General features: G+C 39.5%; 2 protein-coding genes across 9 annotated transcripts in view; one reads left to right on the forward strand and one right to left on the reverse strand.

Annotated features, from left to right (window-relative positions):
- Positions 1-2,127: 2,127 nt before the first annotated feature.
- Positions 2,128-8,113, reverse strand: polr2h (RNA polymerase II, I and III subunit H). Of its 2 annotated transcripts, none has more exons than XM_088348972.1 (6): positions 7,903-8,113; positions 4,442-4,528; positions 3,235-3,318; positions 3,033-3,126; positions 2,864-2,947; positions 2,128-2,562 (listed from the first exon to the last, which is right to left on the reverse strand). In XM_088348972.1, exons 2-6 carry the CDS (start codon positions 4,512-4,514, stop codon positions 2,445-2,447), a joined length of 453 nt encoding a protein of 150 aa, XP_088205098.1. In that variant the 5' UTR covers positions 4,515-4,528; positions 7,903-8,113; the 3' UTR covers positions 2,128-2,444. The 2 variants fall into 2 exon arrangements, with proteins under 2 accessions (XP_088205098.1, XP_088205097.1); XM_088348971.1 differs by having other exon boundaries at positions 7,898-8,113.
- An 85-nt stretch (positions 8,114-8,198) lies between these two features.
- Positions 8,199-22,758, forward strand: part of armc9 (armadillo repeat containing 9) — a 29,471-nt gene continuing 14,911 nt past the window's right edge. The window contains exons 1-19 of one of the 7 annotated variants that reach the window (XM_088348967.1): positions 8,199-8,409; positions 8,630-8,779; positions 8,901-9,026; positions 9,157-9,327; positions 10,102-10,257; positions 10,348-10,440; positions 12,352-12,376; positions 12,527-12,675; positions 15,122-15,208; positions 15,783-15,818; positions 17,037-17,071; positions 17,159-17,270; positions 17,367-17,459; positions 18,592-18,682; positions 18,875-18,998; positions 19,070-19,209; positions 19,272-19,348; positions 19,443-19,517; positions 19,748-19,838. In XM_088348967.1, the coding sequence (XP_088205093.1) occupies positions 8,705-8,779; positions 8,901-9,026; positions 9,157-9,327; positions 10,102-10,257; positions 10,348-10,440; positions 12,352-12,376; positions 12,527-12,675; positions 15,122-15,208; positions 15,783-15,818; positions 17,037-17,071; positions 17,159-17,270; positions 17,367-17,459; positions 18,592-18,682; positions 18,875-18,998; positions 19,070-19,209; positions 19,272-19,348; positions 19,443-19,517; positions 19,748-19,838 (1,756 nt within the window). In that variant the 5' untranslated portion in view covers positions 8,199-8,409; positions 8,630-8,704. Of the gene's footprint in view, positions 8,780-8,900; positions 9,027-9,156; positions 9,328-10,101; positions 10,258-10,347; positions 10,441-12,351; positions 12,377-12,526; positions 12,676-15,121; positions 15,209-15,782; positions 15,819-17,036; positions 17,072-17,158; positions 17,271-17,366; positions 17,460-18,591; positions 18,683-18,874; positions 18,999-19,069; positions 19,210-19,271; positions 19,349-19,442; positions 19,518-19,747; positions 19,839-22,758 lie in introns of all 7 variants that reach the window. The other 6 variants (XM_088348964.1, XM_088348968.1, XM_088348965.1 and 3 more) reach the window with 6 other exon arrangements.

A 22,758-nucleotide genomic window follows, 5' to 3' on the forward strand; every position in this document is an offset into this window, starting at 1 on the left:
CACTGTGCAAAGGCAGACACTTGCTAAAAAGAACGTACAAGATGCATCCAACACTTCAACAGCGGGGAGGATCTCCACCATTACACCCAACCTCCTCTCTCCACCTCACATGCTCGCTCACTTTTGTTTACCCAATCTCGTGTTGATATTGACTTCAAAATACCGGGTGTAAAAACACACAGAGAGAACCTATGTTGTTTTTAATTCTGGCCGAATTTGTTAAGGAATTGATTTTGCAATTTCAAACCCCGATTTTTATGCGCCAGATAGATTTTCTTGTGCGCTGAGGTTTGGGCAGTGTGCAATTTCACGTGCAAGCGAATAAGTGGGAACATTGGCAACAGGTCCCTAAAAACAAGGGTTAATAGGCTTAGAGACAGTTTCTCACCCAAACCCTGAACAAACACACAAGACTGTGCTTCTACCCGATGTAATTTGAAATGCTATTGTTAAATGTCATTGCACTATTGTTCTGATGCACGTCTAAAAGGACTACCTTACAAATATGTTTGCCTATTTATACTTTTAAAGTGACAGTGTATATTATTGGACCACCAGATGCCGATGTATGTTATAGTGCAACTGAAAACGAGTGCTAAAAAGCATAAGGGAGAATACAAACTAAGGAGACTCTGTGACCAAAACCCACCCGTTCTTATTTGCACAGCCTTTTGGAGTTCTTTGGGTACCCGTAGCAGGAAGGTGGCATACAATTGAATAAATTTATCCTTTTGCAGCTTTTCACACGGCTTACGTCAGCTCCCTTTAGGTGAGGCTCATGTTGGGTAGGTGGAACCCTCAACCACTATGGCCATAGGGGCATCATTTCTTATATAGTGTTTCTTGGGCAAGTACAGCCTTGTGGGGCCCCCATTAATAAAAATGTATCCACCTATGATTATTCAAAAATGTATGTTTGTATGAAAGTTCATGTGTTTTATTATTTTGATGAATATTGTTTTGTTTTTTGTTAATTAAAATGTTTAAACACCTTTATAATATATGATGTCCCTTGAAGTATTTGTGGCATGTTTATCCCAAAGTTCCATATACAATGTCATTGTAAACAATGGTTACTCATTTGTAATCAATGACAATAAAGGCCATTTTCCATACAATAGTTTCAATGCAATTTCAGGGAAATTTATATTAAAAATAATTTGTGCAACTAAAATCAGTTTTTCAATTCATATTCATTTATTTCAAAACAGTGCTAAATAAGCTCATTTATAAGAAGTAAAAAATATATATAATTCCTACCTCATCCCTAATGAGTTTATGGCGAACTAGGGCGCTCAATTTTGTGAATTAACATACCTTAGTGCAGTCTTTGCTTGAAAGAAATGTGCTTATTTAATTTTCAATAGCTGACCATTTTTATTCAATAAACCATATTATACAAATATGCAGCACGCAAGCTTTTTTGTACTCTCACTTCAGTTTTTTTTTTTTGCACAGCTACTCATGTCAACATCCTGTGACATCCATTACAAATCCGACAATTGTGCTGAAATTCCACACAACACTCTGCTTCTTTCAGTTCTCCCTTTAATTCAATTAAGACTCGGCTGTCTGCTATTCTCTGTTTAACGTACTTTAGCATGCAAGGGACAGATTGTCTTCTTTTTCGTGATTTTTTTAAATGTAATGTGAAATTTAACATGGAATCTAAAACATTTATATGTGCAAGTAATTTACTAGACTATGGGTATAATTGGTTTCAACAAAAACACTTAAATTGATGCCGCTTTAATGGGAAAATAACTTATTAAAATATAAATGGTTATCAAATTAATCTTAATTTTAATTCTCCATTTCCAAATCCTCAGAATCTGTTTCCCACACTAAAATTCAGATTGCTATGGTCTCCAACTGCTCATTTAAGAACATTTCCCAAGCGTTAGACCTAGCCTACTACAAATACAGGATAAAATCGTTGCACGTCACTTTAATCAGGAATTAAAGCAAATCATCATTTTTTTCTAGAAGAAACATCCCAAAAATGGCCCAAGCCTACAAATGAAGCATTTACACTTTTTCTTGCACTGAGAAAGGAACTGGAAAATATTCTCTACATTTATAGTTTTTCAGTTATTATTTTTTTAGAAAAATAGCCAAAACACATCATCAAAATTGACATTTTATAAACCTAAACGACAGCATGATTTTCACAAACATCTGTGTTCCACATTTCCATATAATTCAGGTGTACACTATTCAAAAATTAGAGCCCTTAAATATATACATACATGTTTAAAAAAAGATATTTACATATGAAAATGGGAAATTAGGGGGTTGTAGCAGTTCCTATATATCCCAGTCAAATTGCTACTCAATTTCTCATTTTCTCAAATCAAAAGAGAAACTCCATGAAGAGCTGTTATTTGCATTCTCGTGTTTGTCAGACTGTGATGAGGACATACTGAAGAGAATGGAGCAGAGTTTTAAAAGGCAAGCTTCTTCATTAGGAGGTAAACCCTCGAGTCCACCTCGAAGCCGTGAAGGTTGTTTGCGTCTCCCTGCAGCCGCATGAGGAGGCCGCCGTAAGACACGTAGGCAGAACTGCAAGTGAAGAAACATATTTAAGGAAAACGTCCCACATGCTCTAACAAATTAAATTCACAGAAACATTCCTAAGCATTTTAGAATTAATAGTTGTTGACAACTTGAAAAAAAAGGAATGCCATTAAAAAAAAATAAAAAAAAATCATAACAGACCTTCTAAATTGGCTAGGTAAAAAAATGCTGATATGGCTTTATCCTTATGTCAAAGCCTAATGTGTTCAATATAGATCATCCCCTTCTTTCTTTTAAGATATTTTCATAAAAATATGCTTTTAAAACATTTGATATAAAAACTTACAGCCGTGTTGCAGCTTCTGTTGAAGTCTCGTCACCCTCGATCTTATAAACCTTCCCGTACATCACATAATCAAATTGGTCGGATCTGAAAATTCCAAACAATTATATTTAGACAAATACAGATTAATAGCTAATAATTACACCAACCAACACGAAAAAAAGGAACATACCGAGATGGTCTGTCGTCTTGTGGATTGTACTCCCCATCATCTGGCGTTCCATCTTCATATAATGTGCTGGCAATTACCAGTCTAAACTTGTCACCTTAAAGAGAAGAACTCAGATTTTTACTGTGTACTAAATAAATAAGTTGTGTTATGCAATCAATGCATTTGTAAGAAAAACTTATAACAATTTAATCAAAAATCTCACCGAGATCTACTGGATAGATTTGAATGTTCACATCCAAGATGAGGTCCATCTTGAATGATTCACTTTCACAGTGGAGACGGGACACTTTGGAAACATGGCATTAGTGCATGTTATTTAGATTGACAAAAAGCAGATATGAAGTATTCTTAAATTGTTTGAAAAATAGCTATAGGTGTTATCAATCTATTGCTGCCAAGAGCCATTGTTCATTGTACTGTATGATGCAAACTAGTATAGTATAAACAGGGATCAGAATGGAGATTTTCATTTTCAGCTGAAATAGCCAGGGTCCAGGCGAAGCCCCTCTGAAGCCAACAGCATTTATCTTATTTGCTATGTGAAAATTGCACTAGAATGAATTAAATCCAACAAAACAGAAACCATGTATTTTTTTCAGTTTTAAGATGTTTAAAACAATTGGGGGATTACAATGTTACAACCATCACTAATGTTGTTGTGTTTTGATGATGAAGATGGACCTTGTATTTAGCTACTAATCAACAATATATATGAAAATATATACATTAATAACCATTCATCATTAATTTGAAAATGGAATGCACAAACTGAACATGCTTAAAGAAAATACATGTCAGTCTGTGACAGTCTTCTCCAGCCATGACCACTTAAATTTATTCTTGATTCCTTTATCAATCTCGGAGACAAAAGCCTCGTCTTCTTTTCTTAGTATTTTCATATTTACTTTTTCAAACACTCATTTCACCGTTTGAAAAGACCGGAAGGAGCGCCATGTTTGAGAAAGCCAATGCTCTGAACAAAAGCTCCGTTGATTGGTTATCAGCGAACCTATCGACCAATGGTAGGAGTCGATCTATTTGTTGTGTGTTATAGATCTAATGCGCTGCGCTTCTTTTTGCCGATTTTTCTCGCGATCTCTAACTGCTAACTTGGGGTGATGAAACAGTCACGTATCATACCTCACCCCCCCAAAATATTTTCTCATCGAATTTTGACGATTTACGGGAATGACCTTTGGGGTTCAAAAACAGCGGAAATCCGCGGATCCGCGGAAAATTCTGATCCCTGAGTATAAACTACCTTTTAAATATAATTCAAATTTGACAAAAACAGAATTTGTGATAAATGTTATTTCAGTCAGTAATTTGAGAATGTTCAAAACTACGTATCCGCTGCATTTTTTTTAGGATCATGCACGTGTTTTCATGTGCTTGTATCAATTACACACCTCTGTCGAACTTTTTGCCATCTGGATCGATGTCCTTCACATCAAATATATCCTCAAAGAGAATTCCAGCCATTTATCTTCTTGTTTCTGTACATAGATAAAAAAATGGACCAATTAGTGATGGTCTAAAATTAATAGGTTAACAGTTTGCATACTGAGATTACTCGTGATAACACATTCATTGCGATAAAATATTTACGTTAAAATTCTGTAACAAAAGGAAAACAATGTAGCGTTGAATTCGAGATCGTGGAACAGTTGACAGGGACAGTGGATGATTGTTTAGCACATCCGCATCACATTTCAGAGGTCCCGGTTTTGATTCCACCTATCGTAGTGAAGGGCGAAAATGAATGAATGAATGAATGAATGAATGAAAACTTTCATTTCAAACATTAAAATAAAAACAGGACAAAAACAATGAGTCAACAACAAAATAATGTCACATGACATGTTCGAAAAATAAAAATAGCAGCGGCTTTAAAGCTTGCGTCGAGTTCAAGTGGGCGTGGAAATGAAGCCTTGTTTTGAAGCGTGACAAACAAGATCTCGTTTTGGGCTAAGCTCATCAAGAGGAAACGGTCACAAGCGGCGTCACACAGATGAATAATGGCCAGGTTTAATCTGGTACGAACGCCTAATGAGTTGAGGCGTTTAGAGAGAAAACCATTTTTTTTAAAGAAATTGTGGGTATCATTGTTTTATTTAGTAGTAATTAAGCTGGGTAGTTAATTCATGTATATTCAAGTCAAGTCATGTTTATTTGTATAGCCCTTAATCACAAAGAGTCTCAAAGGGCTGCACAGACCACAAATTATTGCAAACAACAGACTATTATTACAACATCCCCTGATCTAAAAATGAAAAATAGGGCAAAGAAAAACTCAAAAACCTCAACATGAGGAAAATGAAGAAACCTTGAGAAGGGACCGCACATGAGGTAGACCCCCTTCCACGATGACCAGGCTGCAATGGATGTTGCAATAATAAATAATACACAGATATTGTCAATATAAGATAAAAGTTATTCATATGCTATGGAACAGAAGTCTGTTTTAAGCCGAGACTTAAACATTTCCACTGAGGTTGCAGATCGAATCTCAGGGGGATGGCTATTCCACAGCACCGGGGCCCGAACAGAGAACGCTCTCGAACCCATGGACCTCTTCTTGGCTCTTGGGATCACTAGTAGACCAGCATTTTCTGAGCGAAGGCTCCGGACCGGAACATAGGGGGAAATAATTATGCATTGGAAAGAGAAAATGTGTTATGTAGTGTCACCTAATGGTGAAAAGGATATTTTTCGGTTACAATTTGAATAATTAGCATAACTAAATGAACGATTAAATAAACTTGCATTTTTTTGAATATTTATAGGCTGAGAAATTTGCATTTATTTCACATTATATGAGGCTCACCTAGAGGGAGCTGAGATAATTTTCCAACATCAAAAAACAAAAACAAAGAACCTTGCTATAGGCGGGGCAAAAATCAAAACAAAAACAAAAAACTAGAAGAAAAAAGTGCTTTTGGATCAGTATTAGTTCCCGTAGTTTGCAGTCTGCTTTGTGTATTTCAGAACTCGTTTTCGTCGTCAATGTCACAGTCACAGTAAAAGACCCGCCGCTTCCGTTTCTACATCACTTACGTCAGACTCATCGTCACCCCGCTTTTCGGATGCATATTTCACTATCGTTATACCGTAATCTGCAGAATGTGATTTACTTTTCGGTGCCATTTTTGTTCAGGTGTTTTTATGAATTACTGGTGTTGTGCCAAAAAATGTCCCTGTGGCTGAAATGTCCCCCCCAAGCAGGAGTGCGCATACGTCACTAAAACTTTTAATCTTTTTTTAGGGGGGGGGAATCCCACTGCCTGAAGATAGCTGGGCTGAGTTCCAGAACCCCCTAAGTGCTAAGTATAGGCGGTGCAGAAAATTGAAGGAGAAATGGTCTTGAAAAGTAAAGCACAGGGCATGTGCACATTGAAACGAAATCCCCTTTTGGGCAAGTTGCAAATATTTACTTTGCAGAAATGTCAGCTTATCTTTTGAACGTTCGTGTCCCAATTGGTTAGAAAAGGTGGAGTTATTTTGCCAAAGTAAAAATGTTTTCATCTTGCTCAAAAGTGATTTCTATACAAGATGCAACTTCATTGTGCTCTACTGTTCTATTACATGTTCACATAAAATTAGATGCAAAGTCATTTCAGGGATGTTTGCACGAGTGACATGTGCTAGGGGGATGGGGTCATTTAAACTGGATTGTGGGAGTTTTCGGCACGTCAAGGTTGAAATTAGCAACACAGGCCTACAGCGTTCTATTGTGTTTAGTGTGAAAATAACGCGTGAAATGATCTACCCGGTAATAATGTATTAATAAAATTCACATATGTTTCACAAGAGTATGTCGCACCCCCGGCCAAACTATAAAAAAATGACCCTAAAGTTGGAAAAATATGGTATTTCATAAGGTTTCAATTTACCCATCACTGTCCATTTTACTGACCTCACTGTGCAGACTTTGCATGTTCTCTCTGTGCGGGTTTTCCCCCCACGTTACAAAAACATGCATCCCAGGGAATCTAAAAAAACTCCTCGGAATATATGCGTGTGAGTGATGGTATGCATGTGTTATCAGTCCAGGGTGTCCTCTGCCCGATGCTAGCTGGGATGGGCTCTAGCACCCCCCGCGACCCTAAAGGGGATAACTAGACTTTTTAGGCGTCAACAAAGTGTTATTGTTTGAGTTCAGTTGGCGATTTGTTAAGGTTGCAAATAAATACGTTTTGGGAAAAAATGGGGAAAGATAAAGCGTGGAGGGAACCACAAACCCTGCCTAGGCTCACTGCATTATAATGATTCACAGACACCAATTCTTTATTAAAGTAATAAGAAAATACTTGGCCACTACTACAGTGGGACCTCGCTACTTAGCGATTCCACCTTCGCGGGTTCAGAGCTTTGCGGTTCTAAACAAATAATAATAAAATAAAATGCTTAAAAAAAAAAAAAGATTCTTAAACATTTTTAAAGGGGCGTCACTACTTCGTGGTTCCAAGTTCGCGGTTCAGAGCTTCGCAGGTCCAAAATAATAATAATAATACATTTATAAAAATAAAAATAAAAAAAAAAAACATTTTTGAAGGGGCGTCGCTATTTCGCGGATTTTCACTTGTCGCGGGTGGTTTTGGCCCCCATTAACAGCGATAACCGATGAATTACGGTATATCGCTCTGATGATCGAACAATCGGAGGCGTTCACGAGAATATACCAATAGAGTTGCTGTTCAAGACCAAATAACCCTTGCTTGGAAGGCGTCACCAGGCTGTACTTGCCAAAGTCACACCACAGGAAAATGGTACTCCTGCAACCCTAGTGCTTAAGAGTTCCAACCAACAAACCAGAGTAAGATATGCTAGCTGATAGCTAAATGAGTTGTACACATATCTCTTACCTTACCGCTAAGATGCTGGGTACTGTGTTCTTCTATACTGTGCCAAGTCAAAATTTCTAAGTGCTCAATTACGAGTGGTTGCAATAAATTTGCTTATTTTGCAGTTAACTTGTGTATCCTTAACTCGTCATTCATTCAAAATAATGTGAAGCCAAACAACGTGCTCAATGTTTTCTTCTTCGCGTTATAGATTTACTCGCGCATCACAAATTCTTGGTATCAACTGCCATCTAGCGTGGAAGACTGCATAAAGATGCCGTAATTGACATTTGCCACGTTTTTGCGACATTTAGTGTCACTTTCCTGCTACCAGACTGCAGTTGCTATGTAGTTAGCGTCTCTTCTGTGTACGGTTGCCACCCAGTGTGTGTCGCACTAGTATCAATGCATTGCATAAGATGATGCTGTTTTTTAAAAATATTTTTATTATTAGTGTTAATATAACATTATGATATCTTGCCAAAGCACATGAGCGCCCTATAAGACGCTATAGGAAGTGACAATGGGAGAAGGTGAGCGCACAGCTAGCTACTTTGCTTCATATTATTCAGCTGCGAACGCACGACATGAAAACAACTGAAACAGACTTGAATGACCTTCAAACTTTCCATACAGTTTTAAACTCATATTTTTCTTTACTGTTTTAGTTTTTAAGTAATCCCTCGTAGTGGTATTTCAATAAGTTTGGTGTATCACAATGATGTAATGCGCTGGAATAAATTGATGCTGAAGCAGGGACAAAAGAACCATCACGGCACCAAGAAGCGTTTTCTTGTATGTGTGGTTTAAGAAGTTGTGGATACTCACATGAGTTCCGAGGAGGACGCCAAAATGGGGGACATTTTAGCCAGTGAAGCCAATCTGCTTGGGATGATCGAGGAGGTATTAATACATTTTCTACGGATCTGATAAAACCAGGAATCACTTCAAACAAAGTGTCTAGTCCATCGAAATATCTTCATCTTTTTGTCTGTCATTGTCCTGTGTATTTCTTTTACCACAGTACCTTAAGGTTGAACAGTTTGACAACACAGTTAACAGTTTTGACGAGGAATGCAAGAGTAAAGGAAAGCTTGTGTCCAAACCTCAAGGAAATGCGCTGGGAGATGTAAAGACTCATATTGTCCAGGTAAAATGTAAATCGGAGTCATTAGGGTTGAATTGTATAGTTGTCAAATGACAAGTTTCTCTCTTTCCATTGATATTACATATTTTAAATGCCTTAATGATGTCCCTTCTCATCCTATTCGTGTGTGTAGAAGGACCTCCTTGGATCCTTTGACAGTGGCGACTATAAGGTGTTCTTTGAGTTATGGGCAGATAATATTCCTTCCGATCTAGTTTACAACGACCCTGAGGCCCAAAAGCTGGAATTCTACCTTTATATCCATTTTACCATCTATCCACTGAGAGGCCAACCCGGAAAACAAGTATGTATTTTTATGATTTGTTTAGTGGCACGTTGTTTCTTGATAGCATGTACAATTATGTTTATAATGACATTCTATCTGAGCCGACATTATTGTGTTTGAAACGTGATTGTTCAAGGCCACTAGAGGGCGTGCGCTCTGCTTCGTCGGAGTGCTTTTATCACAGATCTAGTGCTGTACAGTAGTTTGCCTCTCAACCAAGTATTAGTCCTTATCACTGCTAAACTGAACCAATAACTCAAATAATGTCAAGTGCATTGCAAACCACTATTAATTGTCAATTATCATATATGTATGTATATATCAAAATTATACTCTTTATACTAAAGTATCTAACTATCCAAGGTGACCTAGTTCAGTTGCATCACATTCATGTATATCATACAACTAGAATATTGTAAGGGAAAGTTCATTTTTGTCAACTACAGATCTAACTTTGTATTCTCTATTGGCCATGAACAAATCTGCAATAATCAACGAAAATAATACTAGCATTGATTTTGTCTGAGAGACACAGGGAAGAAAGGCAAAAAGAGCATTGTTAGGGAGGAACATACATCTTCTGCATGAGATGAGACTGCACCCTCAAAAAAAGATGCTGGAGAAAATGCCATTTTTGATTTTTTTTTTTTTTTTTTCAAAAAATGTGTAGCATAGGTTTCTGCAATATTCGGTCATTCACCTAAACGCTGTAAGAGTGGCATAAATTACCATGATGGTTAATGCCAAATAAAAATCTAAATCCATAAATTAACACAGTCTGACTTCATATAGGACCATCTAGAGTTTGAGGACAGAAATTCCAATTTCAAGAAGTACCTGGAGACGTGTGGACGAGCATTGAGTCAGACCACTGAGTTTCTGCCTTACTATGCTTTGCCTTATGTGGCCAACCCCAACACCCACCCCTTCTTTAAGGATCTCTTTCAGGTTTTTAAGACCTTGTCATTGTTTTCTGTAATATGTTGATTAATTATTGGGGTCACATTTTCATTGTAAAAATATGATCTTTTTTTTTAGGAAGCCTGGATCCCAAAGTTAAAGAATAAACTTGAAGAGTTTGTGTCCTTGATGTTGAAGCCTACAAACTGCCCAAGGCTGCTGACATTATATGTATCCTTTTGCTCAAAAGAAAAACTGGAAATACTGCTTTCATTTGATATGTATTTTCGCTCAGAGCTTCTTTATGGATTCCAAAAAATAATAAAGATTCAAAAGATATATTTGAACTTCTTTAATAGGATATTTAGCCTGATTTGCCTGAACTATTTTGAAATGAAAATAAGTGTGGAAAAAAGGAAGAACAATGACTACACATATCGTGCATTGCAAAATAAATCCCCTTCGAAAAATGAAGAAATCAATGTCTTTAAAAGACTCAAACAAAGACAGTTTTGCTTTTTTGAACTACTGTTTGCTTATTTGACTCAAAAACTATCAAATTTTAAAAAATGTATTGTTATTTCCCTTGGATTCTGATCAATCCAAGTGTCTTGTTTGTTTGTGGGTTTTTATTTGGGCACAGCTAAAAAAAAAAAAAACAACATCAACCATTGATGAACACAATTAGACAACGACATATTTGCCCCAAAACAGCACTACAATAATAGTATGATATAATACAATAACATGTCCCCAAAGGTGGGAGGCTAAAGAATCTTTTAAATACTTACCACTATTCAATTTTTCGTCTCTACAATTACGCAATCAGTTTGTTGTTATTGAAAGACCGAAAGAAAAGAAGTTGAGCAAAATTCGTATTGTAGCGCACTAGCTAGTATAGCCTTGTGAATCAACAATTATTCTATGTGCAGTACCTAGATTAGAATCAGAATTGTCTTTATTGATATTGACAACAACATACCTTATTTACTAAAATATTAGACACGGCACTCCAGCATAAACATGTAATAAAGAGTTAACGGAGAAAAAAAGGACTAACAGGAATTTTAAGGTAAATACGCAAAAATATTTATAAGGTAGTACTTGGAAACTGGGCCAAGTTGTACGTGCTTTAGAACAACAGTGCAATGAAAAGTAACCCGAAGGCATTTAGCAGCAACACAATTCCAAAATAAGTCAAAAAATAGATATTTTGCCTATACAGGATCTTATTTTTTTCCTTTTTTATTTACTTATTAAGATTTTTTTTGGGGCTACACATTACACAATGCAATGATATGCAAATTGTGTTAGACCTGCATTCATTTTAAACACTAAATATTTACCAACATTTATTACTTTTTCTCAAAAAAGCCTTTTAAGGTTTAAGGTTCAAGATGGCGGCGCGCGCGAGTGCAGCGGCTTCACATGTCCCTTCAGTAAATCTTTTTACTTTTAGTGTTCTTTTATTGCCCAATTTCGTTGTCACAATATGTTAACCCATTTTGTAACAATGACAATAAAGGTATATTCTATTCTATATATGTTGCTGCTAAATGTAATTGCGCTCCTTTTCATTGCACTATTTTTCTGAAGCACTTCCAACTTTACTAATTACTTTTGAACTTTTTTAATATGAAGAATGAATCTATATTAGTCACTCTATTTTCCTAAGTAAGGGAATGAAATGTATCCGTAAAATTATGTGACCCGGCATACACATTTAACATTACATTGTGCAAACACTCACACAGCTGACGTGTCAAATGCTTACAATGGACTCCTGCTGGGCAAACTTTTATGTCATACAGAAGTTCCCTGGAAGACATGCATTGTAAAGCGCACGTAAAGTCATGCATGACAGCTGTGTTTGTCCATGCCAGAGTGTTCTTCAATGAACTTTCTTAAAAAGAAACGCATCCCTCCCTGCAAAACAAACTTGCATCCACCTCATATTGACACCAGTTTGCCGTCACACTATAAAACGGATTGTCTTAATCCTGTACAAATTATCTCAGTGAGGCCACTGCGAGCCTTCAACAGGATGTGGGACGTTCTCTGACTAGCATCTCGAATATTTTTTATGTGCCTCAAAGTATTGAGAGACGTGCTGACGTGTATTCTTTAACAGACGGCATGCAGAGGGAAGGCGGGACGAGTTCCAAAGGTAAATATAAAGCTGATGGTACTTAGGATGATGAGGTGATTAATGTAGCACACCTTGTGAAGCTTGAAAGTGTCTAATGTTTATAAGAAGTGATTTTACGTACATGTGGATGAAAAGCAAATATTTATTGACATATTTGACTTCGCACAGAAGCCCTGCAGCAGCTCCAGGCACAGCTGGCTGAGTCGGAGCGCCGTGCCACCAGTTATATGCGCAAATTCAAGAAGCTGCAAGCTGACCACTACCACGTTATTGGCATCACTGCTGAGCTGGTTAGCTTTACCTTGGAGGGCAAAAATGTAATGTGGATCGTAAACTCATACAAAACATACGTGCAACACAATATTCAACAGTCCAAGTCAATCCGAGTTTACGCAGCCTGTTTTGGGACTATGAATCGAGGGTAGCTATATTTACCTGTTTTCATTCGTCTTAGGGGTTTGATCACTTTACCTCCTGTTGTTGACTGAAAATGGCATAAAAGTTACTCAAGAGAGTGCTACTCAGCCACTTTTAGTGACCTACCCTTGTGAATATTTTTTTCACTCTAGTAACACCAGCACAAAGCTTTTTGGTTTTGGATGTAAAGAAAGAAGAAATGATTTTGTTCTTATTTGTTAAATTTAGCATTGGATTTTGTATAGTAATGTTTATTTTACTCTTTGACAACCAAACAAAATTCTAATAACTACAAATTGTGTACATTCCAAAAAGTCCAGTTAGAAAATTATGATAAACTGTAGTGCAATCATCATTCCAAGTACCGTATTTTACGCACTATAAGGCGCACCTAAAAGCCTTTATTTTTTCAAAAGCTGACCATGCGCCTTATAATGCAGCGCGCCTTATATATGGATCAATATTAAGTCGCAAAGTCTTGCAACTAAGGCAAGCAGCCGCCTACTAGATTTTCCCCTGAAGGCGAAGTAGTCCGAGGTGTATGCTGGGATTTATATACCGGCGTTTCATTTCCTAACCAATGTGTCAATCATCATTTGAATCAGTCACTATTGGCTAAAGTTATTCGGAGGTAAAGGGGGCGGATCCTTTTTACCATTTACAGGCTCGCATAGGCTAAAGGGGCGAAACAAAGCCTGCAATTGGCCGAAATAGATGAATGTGAATCACACGTTGGGTTGCACTACGGCATAGAGAAAACATTTTTTACTATTCTGTATTCGTAAATATTTTACTCTCCTGGATTTACTACAGTCACGGTTGTAAGAAGACCATGGTTACGTATCATTATTGAACGTGATGGCTGCAAGAGAACTTAGGTGAGCTATTGCGCTTTATATTTTCCCGGTATCTTCTTTTAGAACGATCTTGATGTTTCTGTGATGAGTCTATTTTTAGACTAAATTCAATTCAAAGTGTTTATTGTCATATGCACAGTAAAGAACCCCGTTTCCCTGCACAATAAAATTCTTATTTTGCTGTCCACACAGTTGCCAGCAAAAAATAAAATGGAAACTAAGAAATGTTTGGCATTTCTTGAATCCCAAGACTTTAACCTTCCGAATGATATTTGGAACGATGCATTTGAGTGACATCGTACGGACACCGCATTCGCACGTGTCTACGACACGTATTTGCTTCTTTGCAAGCTTTCGGAATGTTAAGGGGATAAGAAGTTTTACTAAACTATCTCACTGTTTTGTCGACGTTCCCATTGTAGCGCCTTATAATCCAGTGCGCCTTATGTATGGAAAATATAGGACCAAAAACTATTTTTGGGGGGTGCGCCTTATAGTGCGGAAAATACGGTACTTAGCTTTCAGAATAAAAATAATACTTTGGCATTTGTGATGTCATCTTCATGCAACAACAAGCATAAATACAAAACCGACACAAAAAAAGTGGTCATTTTATTGAAGTACACTTCCAAAGATCATAATTGTGTTTAAAAAGCCAAATCTCACTCAACATTGTTTTCTTTTTTTCTTTTTGAGTGGATTGATACTACTTCAAGAAGTGAATTGGTCTTCTTTTCAACCCAATATGGATTGTTTTTTAGTCCATTCTTATTGTATATTGAGACACTGAATGCATCACTGCAACTTTTTGGGGGGGATATGAAAATACACTTTATTTTAGTATGATCAAACATAAAACAGTTCCATTTAAGGATAGAAAATTGAGGTTAGAATTGATGGATTATTCTTTTCAATAAAGTACTGCATTTTCCGGACTCAAGGGTTCTCAAAACACAATATTTGAAAGAAATTCCAAAAGTGCTACTTACAGACCGGAAATGCGCTCAATAAAATTGGAACTACATAACTATAACTACATGCTTTTACATATGGTAACTATTTATATATGGCTATTTTATTTTAGTTGTGAAACCAGATTTTGTAATATATGTGGTCTATGAACTGACTTTTTTTATGTAAACCCCGCTCTTAAATTTTACGCCCAATTTCGTTGTCACAATATGTTAACCCATTTTGTAACAATGACAATAAAGGTATATTCTATTCTATTCTATCTACTTACAATTTCATGCGCCTTATAGTCCATTGAAGTTTATACAAGATAAAGTTTTTGCAAAAGAATATTTTTAAATGTGTGCCTTGTAATCTAGAAAATGCAGTTCATAAAACTGAACATGGACGGGGGTAGATTTAGAACATTTTTGGTACAGAATTATTTATATTTTCCAAATGTAATAATGAAAACTTTTGTGAATTACCACTGTCAATTGTACTTCTCAAGCTCAAGGGCATTGCTTTGTTTTTGCAGTTAACGGCCGATTACTTACGAAATGTCAACGCTCGACTATTTAGCAACCAGACGGTGCCAATGGCTGACCTGACCAGGCCTGGCACTGTGAGTAAAACACCTATCATTTTCTTCCTACCTAATGGAAGAAAAAGTTCATAAAAACATAATACTTTTTTGGGGGTTGTAATCCCTCTGGGATTTTGTTTTGATGCAAAGCAAAAAGCGCGTCAAACCTGACAAACATTCTTTAAGGGGAGGTGTGTATTATTTGACCACTAGACCACTGTTGCTGTATTGTGTAGTGTAACAGAAAACAAGTCCTAAAAAGCACAAGGAAGAATAAAAACTATGAAAACTCCAATTTTCCAAACCACATTATTTTTCTTCTCATTTTGTTTGCCAGGCCTTTCGCGTGTTTATTGGTTTTCGGGTACTCATAGCAGCAAGATGTCTGAGATGGCCAGCTTCCTTTAGGTACCAGTAATCGATGGCATTTATTACAAGTAATTAAAAAAAAAATGCACATTTATATGTTAGTTCGTTTTAATTTTACCACTAGGAGGTGCTAAATAATACACACTGCCCCTTTAAGACCTGAATCTGTTAAGTGCAAGCTGTATTGTTTAAACTGAAGCTATCTTTTGTGTGTGTTTCGTATATGATGTTTTTGACCCAAAAGGGATATTACTCTATGAGTCCCTATGACGATGGCAATGTAATTTACTCACCACTTCACTTTTTTCCTTGGCTGGTCTTCTTTAGCACCATCTCGGTCCTGTACACTTTGTTTTCTACCATGAAGACAAATATTATATTCTCAGACTACCGGTATTTTGTGCCCATCTGCGTTCTGTGCCATTTTTTTACAAGGCTTCTTAATGTAATAATTCACCAGATAAATTGTTTATTTGAAAAGGAAAAAAACACTTTGTTAGGTAAGAACAACATTTATTTCCGTAAAATAACATAAGCGTTGAGTAGACTGTATGGTGCTCAAGTGGGCAACTGATTTTTCTTCTCAATTGCTCACAACACTACCTTGCAGACTGCCAACATTTACAGCATCTAAGTGCACCAGCCAATCAACAAGTGATGAAACAATTACATGAACTTTTGTTTCCAAGATGTTGTAAACCTCACCCTTGCACTGCTCCTAACCTCACTCCTGCACAAACAGTTGATGGGATTCATACCCGTATAGAAAAATGAAAATCAAAAAAGCCATCTCAAGATAGCAGTTTGTTTAACAATGATGTCACTATAGCGCAGGAAAGATCAATATTGCCCATTATTTAATTTTAAATTTCCTACTAAATACTCGATAAATACTAAAATTACGATAGTTTTGGTCATTTTACTTTGTTGTTTTCTTATATTTTTTCTGCACTGCTTATTACGGGAAAAAATCTATTCCAAAAACTAAAAACAAGGAAATAAGGAAAAACAATATTAAATAATAAAAATAATGGTTAATATACAAATATCTATATATTTGTATATAAATATATGCCCAGAGATGATACGTTTTCTGCCGTGTAATATAAATGTTCCTTATTTAATTCTAAATAAAAACAATTTGTTTGCCTATTTAGAAAATACGTACATTTTATGAAAAAGATTTTATGTAATGGTCAATGGTGTGCCAGAAACGACCCTTCTTTCATAGTTTGGACACATAGGCTCCAAAAACTAAAACTCAAGCCATCCTACTGGTCTGCATGGAGCATGTACCCAAACTGAAATCCAAGTTTGGGAATATAGCATGTGCCACACACGCATGATACAAGCATGTCCATGTACATACAGTATTAGTAATGACTGACTAATGAGGTTTTTATCAGTAGATCACATGCTAAAATGATGATGATGATTACTCACATGTGTTTAACAACAGCAAGATTAAGATTAAATTGATATGTTTGTGTTTCTTAAGCCTTCTTCAATACTTCGAGCGTCCATTGCACCATAGTAAGGCTTTAGTTCTTCGACAGCTCTGCTTCATTAGTTAATTTGATGATAACATTTATGTTGGATGCCTTTTCAAACAATCACCAGCGGAACTAAGGAAGTGCCAATGCTTCCTTCTCTGGATTACGTGAAGCTGAAAAAGGACCTGCTTGAAGTATCGGACCGTCGGAAGGCCCTGTTGCTTCAAGCACTGCGCTGGGTTTGTATATTTTTTTCTATATTTTATTTCTTTGTTTTTCACTGCTCCTATAACTCAAATTAAATTGAATTTCCCCTCCCTGTCAATTCATTCAAGAGACTCACTCGCTCGCTTCCTGGTGAACAAAGGGACACTGTTCTGCAGGCTTACATAAGCAATGATCTCCTGGGACAATACAGCATAAAGCAGGTGAATCCCTTAATAATTTTTAATATTTGCTACTCTTGGACAGGTTTTTAGGACAAGACAACTCCGGGTTTCCTTTATAAATTTTGGTGAGCCTGGTGGACCAGTCTGATGGCACAAAAAAAATAACATATATTAATTGTTATTAGTTAGTCTGGATAATAACATTTTCCATCGATTGTACACAAACCTTTTCTTGGACGTAAAATGCTAAATGTAAAAAATAATGCATCATTAAGCAATATAAAGAAAGCTCATTATAGGATTTTTTTCATACGTCATTATAAAGTTAAATGATCCAAAATAAATAAATGTAATATTCATTAATAAATGTTTAATTAAATAATGATAAAATTACAAATGACTATTTTGAAATACATAAATTCTATTATTTCACTTTTTTCTCATTTATTTCTGTATTTTTACTATCTGCATCGCTTATCCTCAGTGGTGTCGCGGGAGCCCATTCTAGCTATCTTCGGGCAGTGGGCAGGGGACACCATGAACTGGTTGCCGGCCAGTCGCAGGGCACACAGAGACAGACGACTCACTCGCTCATTCCCACCTAGGGACAATTTGGAGCGGCCTATTAACTGTCATGCATATTTTTGGAATGTGGGAGGAAACTGGAGTGCCTGGAGGAAACCCACGCAAACACGCACATGCAATCTCCGCACCGGAAGGCTGGTAGCCATGACCGCGGACACTCTTACCACTCAGTTGCCATGCAGCCTTTCTTTGTTTAAAATGATTAATTTAATCTTCTATAAAAATCTATTATTTTATAGTCAATGTTGTGGGTTTCATAAATTTGTTTAATTGTCAAACTTGCTCGTCAAATCTAGCTGGGCATAAGCCTGATCTGCTAAAATCTTGTCTAATCCTTTGGTTCAGGCTGAAGTGAAATAAATAAACATTGAAGTCACGACAAATGTATATTTCACAACTTTAGATGCAATACTTAATTAATTATATATTTAATCAAGTCACGACACATTTATTAATTGTAAATTCTAATACAATATATAGCAAATATATTGATCACTTTTGGCCTCATCTAGAAAACCCCACGCTACACACATTTATATAAATTGTATCTCATTGATGTAAAACAATTGTATTTCCCTTTTTGTAGGAAACTATTCTGAATTTACTGACTTCAAAGAACGAAATTGTGCGGCAATCCATGGCTTGTCTCATCAATACATTTTCCTCATTTGTGGACGGTAAGGGTTAACTGCCCAAAAGCCTTTCAATTTTACCGTCCTTTACATGATTACTCAGGATTTGGTGTCAACTATTGTGCAACATTTTGATTAAAAAATGATATATTTTTTCATTTTTATTTTTAAATTTAGATTTAAGAACTATTGAGATAGGAAAAATAAATAAACATGATTTTACGTTCCTACTTTTAGGGCGAATTTACCTCTCCCAAATACCACTTGTCCCAAAACTCTTGATGGATACACTCAGAGAGGAGAAGGAAGATTCCTTGACCAGAGAAAATGTGCTGGCGGCTCTGCAGAAACTCAGCCTCATGTAATCAAGAGTATTGAGAATAAGGTCTCAACCAACACAAAACATCCCATGCTAATACATATATATTCTAGGAGGAGCCAGCAGACAGCCATGATTGAAGATGATCTTATTGGCTGGTTGGTAGAAGAACTGAATGACTCGGACCGCTTGAGTGATTACACCTTGGAGTATTCTGCATCTCTTCTCAAGAACTTGTGCCTGCGCACAAAAGGTATTTCTGGAAACGACTGGGCTTTTTTCTTCTTTAATAGTTATGTGGCTATCCTTGCACAGGAAAAAGGAAGTGTGCAGAAAATGCCAAACACGTGCTCAAAGTTCTAACTAACCTTCTCGGACATGACAACCATGAGGTGTGCACTCGTGTTTCGTTTATTCATTGCTCGGAATAATGAACCCTGTTGACTTTGAATCCCGAGACTCATCTGCATGTTCTGTTTTTTCCAGATTCTTAAATACGTGAATGGAGCTCTCTACAGCATCCTGTGCATCCCATCTGTGAGGCAGGAGGCAAAAGAGATGGTAGGTTAACTGTGATGTGAACTCACAGCCATCTCCTCTACGTTAAACTCATTGATTGTCATTGACGGGTATAAAGGTCATTTCACAACACAAGTTACAGTCAATGGCAGTGAATGAGTTACAACACCATTAGCCCAAATTAATTGCCTTTCGAAGATGTTTGCAGCTGTTTATGCTGCTCGTGTCAGTTTCGTAACCCAAGTCGATGTGTTTTGTTTTCATGTGCCAAGAGTGTGGAGGTGATCCTCCACAGCTTCTGCAAAGAAGTCGATCCCAATCTTCACAGGCAAATTGGCTTCATCATTAAACAGCTCAACTCGAGTTAGTACATGCTTTCTTAATACCTCTTTTTCTGCCTGCTTTTCATGAGGATAATGATCCATCCATCCATCCATTGTCTTCCGCTTATCCGAGGTCGGGTCGCGGGGGCAGCAGCGTTAAAAGGGAAGCCCAGACGTCCCTATCCCCAGCCACCTCCTCCAGCTCATCCGACGGGACACCGAGGCGTTCCCAAGCCAGCCGAGAGACATAGTCTCTCCAACGTGTCCTGGGCCGCCCCCGGGGCCTCCTGCCGGTGGGACATGCCCGGAACACCTCCCGAGGGAGGCGTCCAGGAGGCATCCTTATTAGATGCCCAAGCCATCTCAACTGGCTCCTCTCAACGCGGAGGAGCAGTGGCTCTACACCGAGTTCCTCCCGGATGACTGAGCTTCTCACCCTATCTCTAAGGGAGAACCCAGCCACCCTGCGGAGGAAACTCATTTCAGCCACTTGTATCCGCGATCGAGTTCTTTCGGTCATGACCCAAAGTTCATGACCATAGGTGAGGGTAGGAACGTAGATCGACTGGTAGATCAAGAGCTTTGCCTTTCGGCTCAGCTCCCTCTTCACCACGACAGACCGGTACAGGGTCCGAATGACGGCAGACGCTGCACCGACCTGTCTGTCGATCTCCCGTTCCATCCTACCCTCACTCGTGAACAAGACCCCAAGATACTTGAACTCCTCCACTTGGGGCAAGACCTCCTCCCCGACCCGGAGGGAGCATACCACCCTTTTCCGACTGAGAACCATGGCCTCGGACTTGGAGGTGCTGCTGATCCCCATCCCGGCCGCTTCACACTCGGCTGCGAATCGCTCCAGCGAGAGCTGAAGATCACGGCCTGAGGAAGCCAACAGCACCACGTCATCTGCAAAAAGCAGTGACGCAATGCTGAGGCCCCCAAACCGGACTCCATCCCCGCCAAGGCTGCGCCTAGAAATTCTGTCCATAAAAGATATGAACAGAATCGGTGACAAAGGGCAGCCCTGGCGGAGCCCAACCCTCACCGGGAACGAATCCGACTTAGTGCCGGCAATGCGGACCAGACTCTGGCACCGGGCATACAGGGACCGCACAGCCCGGATAAGACTGTGCGGTACCCCATACTCCCGAAGCACCCCCCACAGGGCCTCCCGAGGAACACGGTCGAATGCCTTCTCCAAGTCCACAAAACACATGTAGACCGGACAGGCAAACTCCCATGGACCCTCAAAGACCCTGAAGAGTGTATAGAGCTGGTCCAGTGTTCCACGGCCAGGACGAAAACCACACTGTTCCTCCTGAATCCGAGATTCGACTTCCTGGCGGACCCTCCTCTCCAGTACCCCTGAATAGACCTTACCAGGGAGGCTGAGAAGTGTGATTCCCCTGTAGTTGGAACACACTCTCCGGTCCCCCTTCTTAAAGACGGGAACCACCACCCCAGTCTGCCAGTCCAGAGGCACTGTCCCCGATGTCCACGCGATGTTGCAGAGGCGCGTCAACCATGACACGCCCACATCATCCAGAGCCTTAATGAAGTCCGGGCGGATCTCATCGACCCCCGGGGCCCTGCCACCGAGGAGTTTTTTGACAACCTCTGTGACTTCAACCCCAGTGATACGAGAGCCCAACCCAGAGTCCTCAGGCTCTGCTTCCCCAGAGGAAGACGTGCCGGTGGCATTGAGGAGGTCTTCGAAGTACTCCGCCCACCGATTCACAACGTCCCGGGTCGAGGTCAGCAGCGCCCCATCGGCACTATACACAGTGTCGATGGCACACCGCTTCCCCCCCCTAAGACGTCGGATGGTGGACCAGAATTTCCTCGAAGCCGTTCGGAAGTCGGCTTCCATGGCCTCGCCAAACTCCTCCCATGCCCGAGTTTTTGCCTCGGCAACCGCCAAAGCCGCATTCCGCTTGGCCAGCCGATACCTGCCAGCTGCTTCCAGAGTCCCACAGGCCAGGAAGGCCCGATAAGACTCCTTCTTCAGCTTAACGGCATCCCTCACCGCCGGTGACCACCAACGGGTCTGAGGGTTGCCGCCGCGGCAGGCACCGACTACCTTGCGGCCACAGCTCCGATCAGCCGCCTCGACAATGGAGGCGCGGAACATGGTCCACTCGGACTCAATGTCCCCCGCCTCCCTCGGGACATGGGCGAAGTTCTGCCGGAGGTGTGAATTAAAACTTCTTCTGACAGGAGATTCTGCCAGCCGTTCCCAACAGACCCTCACAACACGCTTGGGTCTGCCGGGTCGGGCCGGCATCTTCCCCCACCATCGAAGCCAACTCACCACCAGGTGGTGATCAGTTGACAGCTCCGCCCCTCTCTTCACCCGAGTGTCCAGAACATGCGGCCGCAGGTCCGACGAAACGATGACAAAGTCGATCATCGAACTACGGCCTAGGGTGTCCTGGTGCCAAGTGCACATATGGACACCCTTATGTCTGAACATGGTGTTCATTATGGATAGACCGTGACGAGCACAGAAGTCCAATAACGAAACACCACTCGGGTTCAGGTCAGGGGGGCCGTTCTTCCCAATCACGCCCCTCCAGGTCTCACTGTCATTGCCCACGTGAGCGTTGAAGTCTCCCAGCAGTACGAGGGAGTCCCCAGGGGGCACGCTCTCAAGCACACCCTCTAAGGACCCCAAGAAGGGTGGGTACTCCGAACTGCTATTTGGTGCATAAGCACAAACAACAGTCAGGACCCGTCCCCCCACCCGAAGGCGGAGGGAGGCTACCCTCTCGTCTACCGGGGTGAACCCCAACGTACAGGCGCCGAGCCGTGGAGCAATTAATATGCCCACACCGGCTCTGCGCCTCTCACCACGGGCAACTCCAGAGTGGAAGAGAGTCCAACCCCTCTCGAGAGGACTGGTACCAGAGCCCAAGCCGTGCGTAGAGGTGAGTCCGACTATATCTAGTCGGAATTTC

The sequence above is a fragment of the Urocampus carinirostris genome, chromosome 12 (assembly GCF_059441175.1).
Source record: "Urocampus carinirostris isolate Australia breed hairy pipefish chromosome 12, RoL_Ucar_1.0, whole genome shotgun sequence".
In the NCBI taxonomy this organism is placed as follows: domain Eukaryota; kingdom Metazoa; phylum Chordata; class Actinopteri; order Syngnathiformes; family Syngnathidae; genus Urocampus; species Urocampus carinirostris.

Bases quoted from the DNA above. Each gene is read 5' to 3' on its own strand.
- polr2h (XM_088348972.1), bottom strand. From the start codon at position 4,514: ATGGCTGGAATTCTCTTTGAGGATATATTTGATGTGAAGGACATCGAT. The intron at 3,127-3,234 runs GTGAGATTTTTG...CTTCTCTTTAAG, and splicing joins AATCTATCCAGTAGATCTCG to GTGACAAGTTTAGACTGGTA. The intron at 2,948-3,032 runs GTATGTTCCTTT...TGGAATTTTCAG, and splicing joins CAAGACGACAGACCATCTCG to ATCCGACCAATTTGATTATG.